The sequence below is a fragment of the Capsaspora owczarzaki genome (genome assembly GCF_000151315.2).
Source record: "Capsaspora owczarzaki ATCC 30864 unplaced genomic scaffold supercont2.3, whole genome shotgun sequence".
Lineage (NCBI taxonomy): Eukaryota > Filasterea > Ministeriida > Capsasporidae > Capsaspora > Capsaspora owczarzaki.
Genome location: NW_011887294.1, coordinates 738,725 through 757,114, shown reverse-complemented (window position 1 = coordinate 757,114; position 18,390 = coordinate 738,725). Strand labels below are relative to the sequence as shown.

Below are 18,390 nucleotides of genomic sequence, written 5' to 3'. Positions count from 1 at the left end.
TCCGCTGCCATGCAAAGAAAACGACGCCGGCGACCACGGCACTCCCGTGTATGCCTGTGCCTTTGAGCCAAAGGTCGACGGCGACGGTAATGGTGGTGCATGCTGCAACTTTTTCTCTGGATGGGTTGTCATCTGTTTTCATTTCAATCTCATTTGCATTTGTTTTTTCGCTGAATTTTTTCTTTCCCCCACAAACAGGAACGACTCGGGTTGTCGCAACAGCAGGCGGCGAGTCCATCTGCCTGATTGATTGCGAAGCCGGACAGGTCCTCCAGAAGTACGTTCACGAAGATGAAGAATTTTTTGCCCTGGCATGGACAACCGTCGTGCTTCGAACCTCAGATGGCGAAGTCGCGACCAACTTGTTAGCAGCTGCAGGTACGCAAGGGAGAAGGGAGGCGGGGGGGGGGGTGATTATTTCTTCTGGTTGCCTGGTGACCATTATGCGTAATTGAGTTTAACCCAGCGAGAGCACATTCCTCATAGGTGCTCAAGGGGACATCAAAGTTTTGCACCCTGATCAGCACGTCTGCTACCAAAGCATCCGAACGCACACTGCGCCCGTCCACTCTTTAGAGTTTCATCCATCACGGCCAACATTTCTATTAAGTATGGGTTGCCTTTGAAGCGTTCGGGGGGGTGGGGGGATGAGGTTCCAACGAACGATTGCTAATCTTTGATGGAACATTCGTGTTTTTGTGCTGTCTAGGCGCCTCTTCCGACAAGAAAATCATTCTGTGGGACATTGGACTTCCGCGTGGTGTCAAGCACAAATCGATGGCAGTGTAAGCATCCCGCTGGGCATGTCCGCCACCGCTTGTATTTTTGCACTCACCGACTCCGAATCCCCGCTGCCACAACAAATCCAGCCCATTGGCCTTCTTTTACGCCGACTCGCCGGTCAACTGCGTTTCGTTGTCTCATTCTGGCGCCTGCATTTTGGCATCGTGCGATGACGGCAGCGTTGTTTATTTCGATTTCCCAGCCTCAGTCCTGCTTGGCGCCGGCTACATTGTCGCAAAAAATAAGCCCTTGATGATCAAGACGTGTATTCGCTTCCGGGGAACGTCGTTCCATCTGCAATTCGTGGACTGTGCCATGTTCATTGAGGGAAATTTAATCGGTGAGTGGTTTGCGTGTTGAGACGTCTGAGATTGATGTGTGTTGTTGACTGCGACTCGGCATTTGGGTTTTTTTTGTTTTCACGTCAGCCTCGAAGGGTGCACTGTCCCCACGAATCCTTCTCTGGGACTTGGCACGCGCCATTGTTGCCCATAAAGAAGGACGGTACGAACGCGCCGGCACGCCGACGACCAGCACCCGCGCCAACACGCCCGCCGTAGCTGTCGGCGGAGATGATGTCCACGTTGTTGGTTGGCTGCCCTACTCGCGCACCCCGGAGTACTTTATGAAGTTCTGTATCTCGGCGGGTGAGTTTGTCCTGAATTTGGTTTTCTTCCTTTGCCTGGTTTTGTTTTTTTTTCTCACTCTTTTCTGTGCTTTTTTTTTTTGGCGTTTTCCAGATGCGGAGTATTTGATTGCCGGTACCGAAACCGGCAATGTCACGGTGTATAGCTTGTCAAACCGTACATTACCAACTGTAAGTGCCAAGGCATGCTATTAGTTTGTTGTTGGTTCCTGCATCAAAACCAGGTGGGCTCAATTCGGCATGCAATCACAGGTCCTCTCGTGTCCGAATTTGCAATTTTCCTCTCCGGTTCGCCAAACTGCGGTCGACTCGGGCATGAAGTACATTGTTGCCGTCAGCAACACGAATTTGGTGGCAATTTGGAAGCGCAAAACCGCGACGGAGCCCAGTGACACGTCAACACCCATGTCGATGTAACGAGGCGACTGCAGAGAGTGCTGGGTACCTTTAGCTTGTTCCATGATTTTGTTCCTATTAGTCCTTTTTTTTTTTTGCAAGAATAGACCAAAAATTCATTTCTTTCCAACTCTATGACGAGAAGGCTGGGCGTTGTTCATCATCAGGATCGTCTTCCACGCGTTGCGCGGCACGATTTGACTCGGCCGCTGTCATGTTTTGGAACCGATGCTTGGCCTACAACAAAAGAAAAGAATGATCAGCCAACTCGGCACCACTTCAATCAATAATATCACAACCCTTGCTAAAAGTCCTCACCATCCGTCGCACAGTGTCTCGGTACGAGTCGCCTGGCATCGCTACGACGTCCGCGTCGGCTGCGCCCAATCGAGCGCCCGCGCGACGAAGCTGCGTCTCGATCGGCGCAACCATTCCTTGCTGCTCTTTGCCCAAGCCACTGCCTTGCGTCCAGCCCATCTTTTGCAGCATGCGATTGCCAATGTTGTCTTCTTTGATGCCGTCCTTGGTCGGCTGAACGATCGGCTGCTGTGGCTCATGAGAGGCGGCGGCGGCGGCGGCGGCACGAGCGGCGGCGCCCCAGCGATTGGCAGGAACACCTGGTGGCCGGTCTGGCTCGCCGTGCAAGGTCCGCCGTTCCTTGGCGCGATCACGGTAGCCGGCTTTTTCGTCAGCCTCCATTTCCGCCAACACGCGCTCGGTTTCGGCCTGAAGCGACGTCTTGTGCAGCTCGGATTGATGGACGTGCTTTTCCAGCACTTCACGCGTCGGAAGCTTTCGCTTGCAGAGCAAGCACGCAAGCTTGTCCCAGTCGACTCGCGTCATGTTAATATCTGCTTGGACGGCCTGCACCAAATCTTCCGGACAGTTGCCACTCAGAGATCCGGTGGCGGCGCCGGTGCTTTGGCTAGAGACAGGGATGACCGGAGGCGCATTTGGGTCCATTGGCTGGTAGCTTGGAGCATGTACTGTGGATGCCGGGAGCCGCAGCATGCCAACAGGCTGAGAAGCGCTTGCCGTTGAAGGCTGGGTGACTGTTCGCATCTGATCCTGTTGTTTTTTCATTTGCTTTTCCATGTCTTTTGCAATCTGAGGAATTGTTTGGAGAGAGAGAGAGAGAGAGAGAGAGAGAGAGAGAGAGAGAGAGAGAGAGAGAGAGAGAGAGAGAGAGAGAGAGAGAGAGAGAGAGAGAGAGAGAGAGAGAGAGAGAGAGAGAGAGAGAGAGAGAGAGAGAGAGAGACAGAGAGATAGAGCACATGTAATAAAGTGAGCGCAGGTGCAGATGTTTGGGATCCAATGAACGATGCAAACGCACCTTGTTTGCCAGCATGACACCAGTCAAGGGTTCGGAAGCCTTCTTGGGCTTGGTTGCCACTGGTGCAGGGGTAGGATTCGCTGTCGAGGGTGTCGATGCGGAAGCTGCAGACTCGCCTGCCGTGGACGTCTCTGCCCCGACAGGCTGATAGGCGCCGGCGGTAGCATTGTACATGAACTGACTTCCAGTGCGCGGATCAGTGTACAGACCCGATGAAGGGTCGAAGTGTATGCCCGTGGTGGCGTGAACATACAAGCCAAGCTTTGCGTCAAACTCGTATCCAGAAACCGACGAAGGTGCCTGCGTGTGGCTCTTTGAGTATGCTGCTGACAATGCCAGGGCCTGCTCGATGGCAGCCGATGCCACTCTGCTCAACGAAAAAACCCCCCCCCCCAAAGTCCAAGCCGCAAAACAAACCAGGAAAACTCAGAAAGGTGAGATACTTTCTCCATTTTTTTTGTTCTGTTTTCGTTGCCAATGCGCCTCACTTGTTCTGCCGTCCACCTCGCTGACGGCGTTCTTCGTCCTCTTCGCTCCGATCTCGATCGCGTTCGCGTCGCTTTGCCCTGCGAAACGCTTCCGAGTACGGATTGTCGTCCAAGTCTGAGCCTTCGCCATTGTCGTTGTTGTCGCGTCCTTCGCTTTCGCGGCGATCCCGCCGGACCTTGCCTCCTCTGTGATCTCGGTCGTTATCATAGTCATTGTACTCGTCGTCGTCGCGGGTGTCGGGTCGATCGCGATCGTAGTACGAACGCCGGAAGCCACCCTGCTGCTGCTGCTGCTGCTGCTGCTGCTGCTGCGTCTCGGCCAGATCGTGCGTCCAGCGGCCAGACGGCGACCTTGACCTTGACCTTGACCTTGATCTTGACCTTGACCTTGACCTTGATCTCGACCGGGTTCGCGATCCGGCCCAGCTGCGACGCGGTCGACGATCAGCGTCAACCTGCTCCCCGTTGCCGCCGCGCGCGTAATGGCTGCGGTCGTTGGGATTGCCATGGAGGAGTCCGTCGTGATCTGCCACGGCACTGCGAGGGTGGCGCTGCGAGGAGTCGTCCTGGCTGCGCTGCCGTCGCTCCATCGAGTCGACCAAGTCGTCGAGGCTTCGATCGTACGACATTTCGCGCCCGTTCTCCAAGTTTTGCTGTGAAGGACTGAGTCGAATAGAAAGAATACAATACGAGAAAAGAAAAAAACCAATGGCAACTTGCATTTAGAAAATGTAAACGACCGATAGCAAGGGTGGTTTCAATAAATAATACAGTTCGAGCTAAAGTTACAAAAAGGACGCACACACAACCTGACAGGAACAACAAGAGCAAAGTTACAGCGCGGACTCGAGCAACGATGGGGGTATCTCAGCGGCCGGCTCAATTCGGGCGGTGGGTTGAAGAGCAGCGTTGAAAAGTCGTGGCTCGGCGGCAGCAACGACGGGCTCTGGCGCAGCAGGCGCTTCGACCGTCGCATACTCGGGAAACTCGTGTGCATTCCAGTTCATCATGGTGCTGACTCGCTTGGACGACGGGCGCGACGCGTTGCCGCCAGAAGCACGCTTCGACAGCAGCCGAACAAGCCACGCCAAGCCGCTGGACTTGCACGCGGACTGGCTTCGGTGCGTGTGATGCAAGGCACTGGCCCGGAATGCCAGCGAGACGGCCTTCCATGCAGCGAGTCGCTGCGCATTGGACGGATCAGGCTGGGCCTGGGTGGTCTCGGTTCCACCGAGCAAGCCGGACGAACTTCCGTTCGAGGGGACGGGCACGGGAACGGCATTGCCCACCATGGCTTGCAGAGCCAAATCGACATTTTGAGCGGCCAGGCGGGATTCGGTGGGAATGCGGATGCTGGGGCCTTCAGGGTCGGGAGGGCTCTGCCAGGCAATCGACACCCGACTGGAGCTACGTTTGAGCGATTTGCCTCCCGACAGGCCATCCGTGGGGTCATCCAACGAGATGGTGGACGCCCTGTTGGTGTTGTCTTTTGGAGTTGAACGAAGAAGAGCTGTGGCGCTCGAGTCGGGCTGCTCGGAATCCTTGACAACGGAAACGAGCGGTGCCCCTGCTTCGCCAACATCACCTGCTGCTGGTGCCAGCAACTCTTCTTCTGACGTGGCCAGAGTAATGGTAGTGGTGATGTTTGACTGCGGGAGCGTCGTACTGTTGGAGCTGAGCGCTGGCAAGACACAGAGGCGGCATCCCGGGCATAACAAGGACTCGCTGTTGGCAGCAATCTCTGCGAACGCAAGAATATCAGTGAGGGTACTCGTGGCATGAAGAACGGAGACGAGCGAGGTGATAACGTCCGGAATCGGCAACTCGAGACAGCAAGCGCGATGGAGAACAGTCACGCCGGCCGAGTCGGGTTGATCAATCTCCAGCCCAATCAAGCGAGGCAAGCGCAGCAGCTTCTCTGCACAGAGAGCGAGTTGGCGTGCTGCGAGGCGCTCAAACAGAGCCGGTTCATTCATGACATCGTGCAGCCCGAATTCGAGCCGTGTCGTCTCGGCGTCGGTGCACTGCTGCTGAATCTCAGCCCATGTGGGTCCAATGTCGGCCGCATCGACAATGCACTCGAATGCGGATAGGGTGACGGATGGCATCATTGCCAAATGGATCAACAGCGCTCGCTCGCAAGCCAGGCGCTCGGCGTGTTCATTTGGGACAGACGAGCTCGGTGCTAGCGTGTAACAATCCACCAGCGAGACATGCTCGTTGGCCTGTGGTCGGACAAATCGTCGCAGGAGCTTGATGGTGGGAATGGGCGAGAGGCGCGCACCAGTTCGCACAAGAAAGTGGAGGACTCGCGAGAGCCGGTGGGACGTAATGTCATACACCCAATCGGACTTCCAGGACGCCAATTCAAAGGCAACCATGGCCTCCAGTGCAGTGAACGACTCGGACAAGGCGTCGACGGTGGCCGAGTGGCGGTAGTTGCCCAACAGGGTGCCGCAGCAGTTGGGCGAGTTGAGTACCTCCCCGGTCAGACCATACTCTACCGCAGCGAGTAGAAACGACCGCTGAAAGTCAACGGTGCCACTCGAACGGAAGAACGCAGCCGGTGTCGTCGAGCTGGGCATGTCGCCAGCAGCAGGGGGCACGACCGAGGAGGCTGGACTCGGCAACGCTGTGGAGGCGGTCGATCCCGACGAGGTTGCGACAAAGTTCGCCAAGGAAGCCACCGTGACGGGCTGTGGTGCTGGCAAAACCAGGCACATGGCGGTACCGAGCAGGGTACGCGGGGTGCTGGAGTGCTTTGGCGAGGCGAGTTCGGCAAAGTTCGGGTCTCGTCCAAGCACCAGCTGCAAGGCCTCGACGCTACAGCATCGATGGGTGAGCAGGCATTGAAGCCCGTCAGCCGGCTGTGCGCGAGCAATGTCGGGAAAGGTGGCCAGCACCAAGCGCAGCGGCTCAATCCAGTTGCGAGCGGCAAGCTCGTGCAACAGCAAGGCCTGGTAGGTGAACGCCGGGGTGGCTGTCGTCTCGTCCCCATCCCCATCCTGCACCAGAAGAGGCACGCCAACCATCTCTGCGAGCAAGTGTCGAGCTGCGACGAGTCGTGGGTGGTTGAGCAGCGCCTCCGCGGCGTGTAGACGCACTTGAGGGAATAGCTCGGACGAGGCAATGGTCCACGGAAGTGCTTCAGGCCTGTCTGACGACGCGGCGCTCTTGGCTGGACTTGGGCGCAAAAGGATGGCGTGCAGAAATCCCACAGCACTATGCGAGCCACTTGGCTGCGTGAGAACTCGCGTCAGGATACTTTGGGATTCGGCTGTTGCTGTTGGAATCTGCTCCAGCAGGAGCTTCAGCGCGGGAATGGACGGGCTTGATCGCAGGCAGTGCGTCGCGATGATTCCGTCCGGCAGCCATGCGAGCGCAGGCTGACTTGTCCAAGCATTCGCATTTGCATTCGCATCAGTAGTCGTAGTCACCGTCGCTGAGGTCGATGGCAATGTACCGGTCGTTGTTGGCTGTGGCAATGCGAATTCTGCTGCTGCTGCGATTTGCGGCAATCCCGACGTAGTGACGTGCTGCTCTTCTCCCGCCTGTGCCACCTGCTGATGTTGCTGCTGCTGCTGCTGATGTTGTTGCTCGAGCTGTTGCATGAATTCGGGAACCGCGAGCTGCTCACCCGTGGCAATGGCAATCTGCAGCGCCGTCATGCCAATGCTGCTGTCGCTCGGGCCCTGGCACATGCTGAGCGCGGCCGCCACAAACTGCTGTGCAGCGAGCACCAGCATGACTGGCACTGCTGCATGACGCTCTGTTGCTGCTGCTGCTGCTGCATCTGATGATGTTCGCAGCAGTGCGTCGACCACCAGGCTTGCCCGGAATGCCGTGTTGGCTGCGCTATTGGCGGCCGCAGCATTGGAGTTTGCCCGCCCCAGCGAAGTCGTCGTCGATGCTGATGAAGTTGATGAAGTTGTCGCTGTAGTGGCAGCAGCAGCAGCAGCAGCAGCGGCGGCGGCAGTGATGAGTAATGCAGCGGCAGACTTGAATTCACCCTCACCCTCTGCTGCTGCTACTTGCATACTAATCCCATCATGCTGACTGCTACAACTCAAACTGCTGCTCCCATTGTTGTTTGTAGGGCGTTGTGCACGCATCAGCGACCGGAGCAGCGGCATGATGGTCGGAAGGAGTTCTGCTGCTGCTGCTGCTGCTGCTGCTGCTGGCGATGCGAATGCATTCGAGTGCTGCTTGTTGGCCGCAGTCGTGACGCTCGACCACAATGCACGGGCAATGTCAGCTGCACTCGACGCCATAGCAAAGAATAAAGAATAAAGAAAAAAAAAAGAGTGAAGTTGAACAATGCTGAGTACTGTAAGAGAGAGAGAAGAAGCTCAGAACTCTCAGAACTCTCAGAACTCTCAGAACTCGCAGTCCTCCTCTTTTTTTTTTTTCTTAAATTTTTACATTCAGCCCCATTTAGACCACGAATCTGAAATCATTTGGAAACTCGCCTTCCCCTCAAATTTCGGCACAGCAAGCAGGACGACGACGGGAAGGGGAAAGGATTTGAGATGAGCGAGAACGCCGCTGCTGGGCTGGCAGCAACGAGCCCAGGCGGAGGACCACCGCCACTGCCACCATCGCAGTCCCAACAACAGCAACAACAGCAGCAACAACTACAGCAACAGCAACAGCAACAGCTACAGCAGCAGGTGGCGTCGCCGAGGGGCGTCATTGCTCGTCTCCGCCATAGTCTGTTTGGCTCGCCGTCCTCGGCAAGCACATCTGCTGCTGCTGCTGCATTGCCACAGTCACAACAGCACGGCGCGAATGCTGCTGCAGCAGCGTCGATGCAGTCGCCATCGGCAGCAGCGGGACAGTCAGCCGCCATCGGCTCGGCCTCCACTCTCAACAACAGCAGCACGACAAGCCAGCCACCATCAGCAGCAGCAGCATCCAATGCAAGTGCTACAGCTACAACAGCTGCTGCAATGATGTCCATGATGATGATGATGGTAACAAGCCAAAGCCAAACAAGAGGCTCTTCATCTTGCTGCTCTTGAACTTTGCCGCTCACGTCTGACAATGCGAATTGCTTGATACTACGCCTGTTTTCCCCGGTCCTGCTTGATCATCATCTTGCTGAAGAACCCGACACAACAGCCGGCGGCAGGCCAGCTGGCCATCGAGGACGAGCTCGAACTCGGGGAACTCGTGCAGGAGATACTCTCGCTCAAGGCGCTGCCGCAGGGCAGCTCGCAGCGCACCAAGGCCATGCGCGATGTGTGTGAAATTGTGCGACAGTATCGCTTCAAGGACACGATGGCCGGCGTTGTGTGGAGCGCAGGCAAGCACGTTCTGGACGAGTCGCCGACAGTCGAGTCCCGCCAGATGCTGTTCACGTTCATGAGTGCGCTCATCGATGGTCAGTATGACCGGCTTGGCATGCTGCGAAGTGCCCTGTTTGCGACTGTTGAGGCCAGCGGACCGTCGCGGCCGACCGACGCCGACTTTGCCGCAAAGCTGGACGCCGTCCGCCGTCTGACCCGAGGTGGCCGCGATTTGACGTACATTGAGGGTCGTATCGGCCCTTTCGTCCTTTCTCTGATGGCGCACCAGGCGCGAGCCAAGCAGTTGAACGGCGCCGCTATGGCTCTCGTGATTGGCGTTGCTCGGCACAACATTGCCGCCCTCGACGACAGCGTTGCCCTCGGCGTTGTGCGCTACACCTGCAGTCTCTGCAACTCCCTCTCCTCGCCAGACGACATTCAAAGCTGCCTGTCGGTTCTAGATTGGTTTATTCGCAGCGGAGCCATTCCTGTTCCCTGCCTGACGCAGACGATCGCCGTGCTCTGCCGCACCGTCAATATCGAAGTCGTGTCGCAGACGTCCTGGCAGAGCATGCGGAATCTGCTCAAATCAGCCATTGGGTACAATGTCCTTCGCACAATGTGTTTGATGCTTGAAGAGCAGCCTCCTCAGCGGCCACCCACCGACTTGCTGCGAGGTACGTGGTGTTCTTGTTCTGTTGAGGGATTGATTTTGGTGTGCGAGTCGCAGGTCTCATCTCTGGCACTCCATTTTGCTTCTTCTTTGTCTCGTTTGTCTCGTTTGTCTCCTTTCTCTCCTTTGTCTCATTTGTCTCCTCTTCTCTGTGCTCCCGCAGGCGCCGTCTTCTTCCTCGGAATGGCTACATGGGGCTCACAGCGTGTCCAAAGCCTGCGGCACTCGTTCACCACCGTGCTGCCCGCATTTGTGGCGGTATTGACAAGCAAGCAGTTGGTGGTTGCATACGAAGTGACACTGTCGCTTTCGCGCCTGCTCAAAAAGTACGGCGCAGAGCTTGATCCAGTCGAGTGGGAATTGGCGTTGGATGTGCTGGACAGTTTGAGCGTATATGTCGATGGAATGCTCGACCTGCTGCCACAAGTCCGGCGGCGATCGGCGAGCGATGTTGTTGAAGAGATTTTGCCACCCACTCTGTCTGCATCAGCCTCGACAACCCCCGCTTCTTCCAGGCCGTCCTCCCCAACACACTTGCGGAGAAAGCATCTTTCGGATCCAGCAGGAGGTCATGCAGCCTCCGCCAATAATCAGTCGCCCGCAGCAGCAGCAGCAGCAGCAGCGGCGGCAAGTGGTCGTGCATCTCAAAAGTCTTCCACGCGAGATTCGGCAACGCTGGACGCTGCCACATCGCTGCCCTCCATCACGAGTCTTGCCGCTGCTCTCAATCAAGCACCATCCCAGCAGCAGCGTCCCGGCTCTCCACCCGCCTCAACACACGCGTCAGCGCCTCGCGATGAGACCGCCATCGCGAAAACGTCCGTCTTTTTCACGGGCAAGGATGCTGTCAGCGACGCTCGAGCATTCTTCGGTGCCGTCAAGACCTGCTTGCAGCTGCTGGAAATGCTGTACCTCACGGGTCGCTATGCAGGCGCGATTCAGCGGTACTTTGAAACGGCGGAGCGCTTCCGCCACTTCCGATCGGAAGCAACCATGATTGCCCTGTTGGCAAGCAAGGTGGCCATGCTCCATCCGGCATACTCGTCAAACTGGCTCGATTCGACGCGCAACATGATGCGACTCTTCTTTGACAGCGAGCGACGCACGCGGATTCGCACCAAGGCGTTGGCCATTTTGAGCAACGTCGTGACGGCGACGCGGTTTCTGTATGAGCGCGAGATTGTTGCTGAAGTCGTCCTGCCATCCCTTCGCAGCGTCCCTGACGATCGAGATCCGATCGTTCGCAAGATGGGTATTGAAGTCGTGATTGATCTCGCCACCAGCTGCAACTCGGAGAGCTTTGAAGGCCTCATTTCGATCATTGAACGTGCAGCGCTGAGCAAAGAAGTGAATGCAGATCCCGAAGAACTACAAGACTATGACGACGACGATCTGTTGATTCGGGATGGGGCCGCACCACCACCACCAACGCAGCAGCCGAGTCAGCAGGCTCCAGCCCATCAGCAGCTTTCGGGCGTAGAGCCATCCAATGCTGTGGCTCCCGAGAAATCATCGACGACGTCGTCGACCATCACCACCCGTCCGCGTCGTCCAACCTTACGAATCAGCATTGGCATTGCCAATCTGGATTTCGACGACGATGACGACGAGGATGACGACGAGGCCAGCCACGCTTCTCTGGCAGTAAATCCCAGCATTGCCAATCGTAACAAGCTCGCCGTTGGCTTTTATGGCGGCGCCGAATCCAACTCGTTACAAGGGACGAGCAGTAGCGCAACCACCTCCGCAGCCCCTACTGCTGCTGCTGCTGCCCTACAAATGCCCTCAACCGCGACTGCTGTCGTCTCGTCTCCTCTGCGGAATCTATCACACCAGAGCTCTGGCGTCTTGTCTGTTGCCGGTGGGTCGAATGCCGCAGGATCGAATGCCAGCACTGTCGACGCTTCCCATCCGCATCCTTCGAGCGGCCAAGCCTCGACACTCACCTCTGTGCCATTCAACTCTGCCGCATCGACGCTGGCTGCCACGGGAGTCACCACATCCTCGACCTCGACCAAGACACGCCCCACTGCGCCCGTGTCATCTGCCCTCTTGGCGGCAACGGGTGCCGTGTCCATTTTCCGGGAAGCGCTCTACAAGCAACCCGTGGCCCACATTTCGCGAACGTTCCAGGTCTTGCTCAAAACCTTGCATGCTCACAGCAAGGTTCCTGCCGTTCCTCTTCAGGGCGCTCGGGTCGCGGCCTCCCAAGGTGGCGCAGCTTCGACGGCAAGCTTGCAGATTAGTGAAGCCATTCGCGAACAGCTGTACTCGTGTCTGCTCTCGCTTCGTGCCGATGCAAACAACTTTATCTACCTGCTGGACGACACGCTTCCCAAGCCCAGCCCTTATGCAGTGTGCCACGCGCCCGATTTGCATCCGTCAGCGACGAGTCCACGCACTGACATTTCCCCCGCTTTTCAACAAGGACCAGCACCAGGACAAGCGCAGCAACAGCAGCAGCATCCTTCACATCCTTCATCTCAGGCCGCCAGTGCCCAGCCCAAGCCAGCATTGTCGCAGATTCTGCTCTTGTCGCCCGTCTTGACTGGCGAGCACCCACCACTGTCGCCCACCGAATCATCTCAGCTACTATCACCTCAGCATCACCCCCATCACCATCACCAGCAACAACAGCAGAGTTCGGACGGCCCGGTCGTCTTGCCCATGGGCGAAGTTTTCTCCTTGCTCATGGAGGGATTGGTTCGAGAAGCCCGGCATGCTGCCTATGTGAAGATTTTGAGTGGGTTGCTCGAAATGCTCTACAACAAGCGTATCTTTGCCGCTGAATCGGTCGACGTGTCCGTCCTCTCCACGTTTTTGCTCGAGACAATTCGCTCGCCCAACGCGTTGCCATTGAAGGATTTGGCCCTCGTCGAGCGCCCTGCCCTTGCTGCAATGCACGTGCTCACCTATCGCGTTCTTGCTGCGCTGATTGCGTACAAGTCCAAGCTCGCAAAGTTTCAGCGCGACGAGCTCGTCGCCTGCTTTGAACGCGGACTCAGCTCTCCCTGGGACGGCGTGCCGGCGCAATGCGTGTATGCACTGCTGCTGTGCTGTCTCGAACTCTCGTACGCCGTGCCTCGCCAGCTGCCGACTGTATTGTCGCGCCTGTCACAAGTGTCGAGCGCTCCTCGCATGAGCATTCCCATTCTCGAGTTTCTCTCGGGCTTGGTACGGCTGCCTCACCTCTGTGCCAATTTCATTGAGGACGATTACAAGTATGTGTTTGCAATCTGCCTCAAGTACACCGAGACCAAGCGCTATGGCGCGCATATTTGCGCCCTTGCACACCATATCATCATTGCTTGGTTTTTGCGCTGTCGGCTCAAAGACCGCAAGCGCTACGTTCCCTTCATTGTCAAGGGCTTGCCTGAAAGCTCCGCCGCAACCACCTCAGGAACCGCTGCAGGGATTGCAGCTGCTACTACTACTACAACTACAACGACAACTGCTTCATTGCAAGATGAAAACGTAGAGACGTTGCTCGACATGCTTGCGCGCTTTGCTCATTCCAACTGCTCGTCATTGCCCGCGGAACGCTCTGCCGTTTCTCGCGCGCTGTTGGCGGACGCCATCACGCGGCACTGGCTGATTGGGCACACCGTCATGACCGTGTGTGCGTCGCCAACAACCTCGTGGGCCGAAGTCACCGTGCGAAAAGCCACCGGCACCGTCTCCTGGATGCTGCGGCTCCAAAACCGCCAGTACAACAACGAGGACAACTTTTTCGCCTCGCCTTCCGTCCTGGGCATTGCCGCGCAGCTCGGCTACGCCTCCTCGGGCGTCAACACGGACCGGCTCTACAACAGCCTGCTGACCGACTTGTATGGCATCGCCGGTGAGTCCGACGGCAGCATGAGCGATTGGACATTTGCCGGCGAGTCTCAGCCTGCCTCCCCGACGGCGCCACAGCCGCACCCATTGCTCCTGTCGAACGAGTATCAGAACAGCTCCGACGCCGATCTGCAGCAGAACGCGCCGCTTCATAGTCTGTCGGACGATCGAGATCGGTTCAAGTACAAGTCCGTGGTGGATGTCGTGCGACACGCTCGGCTAGCGTTGGCCAGCGCTGCCTGGCATGTTCGGCCTCGCCCGCTTGCCACCAGCAGCCTCCCAGCATCTTTACTCCAGCCTGCAGGCACCTCAGTCGCTGTTATTCCTTCGGACAACCTCTCGCATGCGCCGGCCTCTTCTCAGCCCCAGACCATCCTGGCGAGTATGAGCGCAACAACGGCCATTCCAGCGCTCCCGCGAGTTGCAGCATCGCCCTCTACGTCCTCCGTCAGCTCGGGCACGACCACACCAACCGACGCCCAGTCCGCCCAATCCTCCTCGCAGCACCAACGACTCGGCACCTTGCTGGCCACGTACGCCGCCAACACGGAAACGATTGCCGAAGTGAAGGAAGACGATGAAATTTCCCTGGCATCCCAGCACCTTGAACTGCTTCCCCCTGTGGACGGTGCAACACCCGCCACCACGGCTCCTGTATTGCTGGTGCCGGCTGAAACGGCCGCATCGTCGCTTCTTCCTCAGTTGGATGTGACTGCCTCGTTACAAGACAGTCTCGAGCATCCCCCGCAGCTCCCAGAGCCGTCGCACTCGTTGGGGCTTTCTGCGTCCGAAACCATCCCCCGACCACTGGCAGGAGTGGCCTCCTCTCCTCCGCAGCTCAATCTGTTTACGATGGCAGACACGCCGCATGGTGAGCGAGACGACTCGCCATTCCTGTGCCACCAGCAGCCATGGGCGAATTTGGGCCGAAACTCGACAACCTCGCTCTTCCAGCCGTTCTCGGCACCTGAGACGCCATCAGAGTTTTCTTCACACTCGTTCCCGCAATTGCCGCACATCCGCTCGTCCACCTCTTTGGTGGATGATTTCAATGAGCTTCGCGGGAGCGAATCCGTCCCAGCCGCCTCCTTCTCCCACGAAAGCTTGCTCCCTGTGCAATCTGGGCTGAGCGAGCTTGGGGACGGTGGCTTTTCCGGAAACGCGCGAGGCAGCTTGGGCGGGCTGACCAGCAGTGCGCCGGCGATGGCCCTTTTCGGCTCCCGTCCCATTCGCTTTGGAGGAAGCCAGCCTGCCATGTCCTTTGCTATCGATGGCAGTCCGATTTCCGGCTCGGGCTTTACTGGAGACGAGACGGCTGGGAGCAGTGGCAGCGGAAGCACGCATCTCTTGTCCAGCTCGCTGTCCCAGCGCCCGCACATTGTCGAGCTGCTCAATTCGCTGGCAACACCGACGCGCAAGTCCTCTCGCCACCGCCGGCATCGCTCGCTGTCAGTGTCGCGCTCGTCGCACTCCCGAGGCAGCTCGGCCACGTCCCCTCCAACGGATGAAACCGACGACTTTGGCGTGCCAACCCGCGACACCAGCAGGCAGCTGCTGCGAAACAACGACGGAGAGAGCACGGACGGCTTCCAGCCGGCGCCCACTCGCTCGCGTCGCAAACGAGCGTCCGTGTCTGTGAGCTCTGTCGGCTCACTTGAGGACCGTGCATCCTGGTCTGGCTCATTCGCGTTGCAAAATCCTGCTGCTCGTGACCCCCTGCACACCGATTCCGCAAACGCGGCACTGATTTCGGACGCCAAGCCGAGCTCTCGTCGCCGAAAGTCTCGCACCAAACAGCACGGCGCCGCTCCTGCCGCCACCCTTCGCTCGCGTGATGCCAGTGTTCAAGTTCCTCCACCATCCTCGTCCTCTGCCCCGCGGTCCCTCCGACCCGACCCTGCAGGCTCCGCAGCTGTTCGAAGCAACAGCAGCGGCAGCACGGGAGCCCGCGACACCAACGAGCAACCGCACGAGCCGGCAAAAGCCGCCAAGCCGACTGGCATGCTCATTCCTTCGTCCCACGCAACGCCAAAGCACGACTCGCGTGTCAGCTCCACGCGTCGCTCGTCGCGAAAGACTTCGCGGCGCCATCGGCTTGCCTCCAGCAACCCCGAGACAGACGCCAGTGTATTTGTCCTTCACGATCACTCGGACGACGACGACGAAGTTGAGGACGGCAGCTCCTCGGACGATGCCGCCGACCACGCCGATGACATGGCGCGGAGCAACTCTCCCTCTACCAGCGTGGGAAGTCGTCAGAACGTGCCGAGCAGCGGAAATCTGTCCGACTCTCCGCATTCGTACCGCTTGATGGCCGCCGACAGCTACGGCGATCACGATCTGCTGGGCTTGTCCCATTCTTTCGGACCGCTGTCGTACGCGGCTGTGGCGGGCCGACGTGATCGTCGGACCAGCGAGGCCGGCCTGGCGAACAGCGGCGGTCTTGGTCTTGATGCGTCGTCCTTCGGCACCTCGCCGACCATGCACAACATTCCGCTCATGCCCTATGACGACGATGATACGGTCAATGCAGCAGATGCCGCACCCAGCGGCCCACCCCTGCCGACTGTTAGCTCAGTCACCACCATGACAGTCACATCGGCTGCCGCAGCAGGGTCGGACACGGCGGCAGTCTCATCCGCCGTCTCGGACGCGGAGCTTGCTTCTGTCAAGAGGACTGCATCGGCGGCGGAGAAGGACGCCACATCCTCACCAAGCACCACCAGCAGCACCACCAGCAGCAGCGGAAATTCTGCAACTGACCCGGCGTTCGCTCAACGCCCGTCCACACGTTTGAGAACCATATCCATGCCTGCTACCCCGTCTGTCGCTGCTGCCGAAGCTTTGGCCATGCACGTGTCTGCTCCTCTTCCAAGTACAGAAATCAGTCCTGCAAGCTTGTCGCATGCCGTGTCGACAGAGACGATTACGTCGGCTACCGTTCGCCAGCAGCAGCAGCAGCAGCAGCAGCAGTCACACCAGCAGCACCCTACTACTGCCGCTCCAGCCACTGCAACATTCTTGCTCTCACGTATGCGAAGGGCTGGCAGCGACAACAAGTCGCGCTCCGTGAGCGTCACTGGCACTCCCGCCACTGGGTTTATCGGCTCAGCGCATCCGCAGGCAGAGACGGCTGGAGGCTCGTCCACGTCCTCGTCGTCTGCAGCTGCATCCTCTCCGAACGTGAGCTCGACAGCGCTCGCCGTCGCTCAGCCTACAGGGCCTAGCACCGCCGCCACAACTGCTGCAGCATCTGTCGGCACCACTTTGGCATCAGCACCTGCTCCCGCGGCAACCTCGTCCCTCGTGGTGGGTACATCCGGACAACAACTTCCCGCGGCTGGCCCACAAGCGCCATTGACCATGCTGCGGTCTCCTCTGCTGGTCGGTACCGTTCCCGCCCACGCTGGACACCCGCCGCCGGCTGCTCTCGATTTGCCATCGGTCCTTGCCGGCGCGCCTGCGGCAACTGCTGCGCATCCGCTTCTCACGACTCCTGCCGCCCTCGACAACCTTGTATTCCCGAGCTTTATCTTTTTGCAGCTGGAGCCATTCACGTCGCTCAAGGATCGCCCGCAAGCTCTCCCGGCAGGAGAAGCAGTTGACCGCGCTCTAGGCGTGCTCGATCGCATCCATCCGTACGACATGCACAAAATTGGTGTCGTGTACATTGCTCGCAACCAGCCGCACGTGGAGGCGGACATTCTCTCGAACGCTTTCGGAACTCAGCGCTACCGCAACTTTTTGTCTGGCCTCGGTCGGCTCATTCGACTTCGGGGAGCTGACGTCTACACAGGAGGTCTTGACCGCTCGAATGACATTGACGGCGAGTTTTCCTACATGTGGCAAGATGATTTAACTCAGCGTGAGTGTGATTTCAGGTGGTTGTTTCGTTGTTTGTTGTTGGTTCTCAACGCTCATTTTCAAAGTCTCGCTTTGTGTGAATTTTTTTTCTCTCTCTCTCTCGTCTATCAGTCATCTTCCATGTGGCGACGCTGATGCCCAATCGAGAAACCGACCCACTGCGTCAGGCGAAGAAACTCCATATTGGCAACGATTTCATCACGATTGTTTACAACAACTCTGGTCTGCCTTACAAGTTTGGGGCTGTTAAGGTAGTCCTAGTTTTCAACGAATGAGTGCCTTATCGAGCCTTATCATTCTTCGTTTTAGTTGGTGTCTAACTCGAGCGTGTTTGTTTGTTTTGTGTGTGGCAGGGCCAATTCAACTATATTGAAGTTGTTGTTGAACCTGTGGATGAGTTTACCAATTTGGTTCGATGCATGTCGGAGCCAGGTAATGTATCCCCAGGCGTTTGCTCATGTTGAAGCAATTCAAGCAACAGAAGACCAACCCTTTGATTATTGTTGCTGTGTGTACGTTCATCAATCAGCCAATGAGGACTTGCTCCCCTTCCCAGACCCTTGCCTGGTGGCAGACTCGTCGTTGGGCGGCTTTGTCCGTCAAATGGCCTTGCACGCGAACGTACGTCTCTCGTGTCATTTTCTCTGTGTGTGCAATCACAACTAGATTGCGTGGACGAATGCTCATTTTTGTGTCCTGTCAACGGTATGGTGTGATGATGCACCGTAGTTTGCCTGCCTCATGCGGCTGAACAAGCCTGGAATGGAGTACGCTTCCAATTGGCAAGAGCGACTTCGTCAAATCAAGCGCATGAAGGACCGGTTTGGCGGCGCTGCCGCTTCTTCCGCCTCCTCTGCTGGAGCCCGTGGAGCAACCACCTCCAACTCGACCAGCACCAACACCAACACCAATAACACTGCAACATGGTACAGCGGTCGTCCCGAGGATTTCACCGACTTTGCACACGGGTGAAAAGCCGAGCCATCTTTCCATCTTTTCTTGTACTGTATTTTTTCTTACAACCGTGCTTTTTAACAATTTTGTGTCTTTGGTAAATCATTATCATTCCAAGTAATTTTTTT

At 57.5% G+C, this 18,390-nt stretch overlaps 3 protein-coding genes across 3 annotated transcripts; 1 reads left to right on the top strand and 2 right to left on the bottom strand.

The window, feature by feature from the left end:
* Positions 1 to 1,879: 1,879 nt before the first annotated feature.
* CAOG_02229 (hypothetical protein) lies at positions 1,880 to 4,302 on the bottom strand. Its single transcript, XM_004348929.2, has 4 exons — positions 3,647 to 4,302; positions 3,159 to 3,525; positions 2,144 to 2,932; positions 1,880 to 2,062 (listed from the first exon to the last, which is right to left on the bottom strand). Exons 1-4 carry the CDS (start codon positions 4,273 to 4,275, stop codon positions 1,958 to 1,960), a joined length of 1,890 nt encoding a protein of 629 aa, XP_004348979.2. The 5' UTR covers positions 4,276 to 4,302; the 3' UTR covers positions 1,880 to 1,957.
* Positions 4,303 to 4,357: 55 nt separating this feature from the next.
* On the bottom strand, positions 4,358 to 7,932 carry CAOG_02228 (hypothetical protein). Its single transcript, XM_004348928.2, has one exon. It carries the CDS (start codon positions 7,915 to 7,917, stop codon positions 4,480 to 4,482), a length of 3,438 nt encoding a protein of 1,145 aa, XP_004348978.2. The 5' UTR covers positions 7,918 to 7,932; the 3' UTR covers positions 4,358 to 4,479.
* Positions 7,933 to 8,175: 243 nt separating this feature from the next.
* CAOG_02227 (hypothetical protein) lies at positions 8,176 to 18,370 on the top strand (the record flags this gene model as incomplete). Its single annotated transcript, XM_004348927.2, has 7 exons — positions 8,176 to 8,619; positions 8,753 to 9,611; positions 9,771 to 17,309; positions 17,420 to 17,559; positions 17,662 to 17,740; positions 17,838 to 17,929; positions 18,038 to 18,370. 7 exons carry the CDS (start codon positions 8,176 to 8,178, stop codon positions 18,278 to 18,280), a joined length of 9,396 nt encoding a protein of 3,131 aa, XP_004348977.2. The 3' UTR covers positions 18,281 to 18,370.
* Positions 18,371 to 18,390: the final 20 nt, after the last annotated feature.

Excerpts from the sequence above, each read along its gene's own strand:
- CAOG_02229 (XM_004348929.2), bottom strand. The coding sequence starts at position 4,275 with ATGTCGTACGATCGAAGCCTCGACGACTTGGTCGACTCGATGGAGCGA. Across the intron at positions 2,933-3,158 it reads GTGTCATGCTGGCAAACAAG|ATTGCAAAAGACATGGAAAA; the intron begins GTGCGTTTGCAT and ends ACAATTCCTCAG. Across the intron at positions 2,063-2,143 it reads GAGACACTGTGCGACGGATG|GCCAAGCATCGGTTCCAAAA; the intron begins GTGAGGACTTTT and ends CTTTTGTTGTAG.
- CAOG_02228 (XM_004348928.2), bottom strand. The coding sequence starts at position 7,917 with ATGGCGTCGAGTGCAGCTGACATTGCCCGTGCATTGTGGTCGAGCGTC.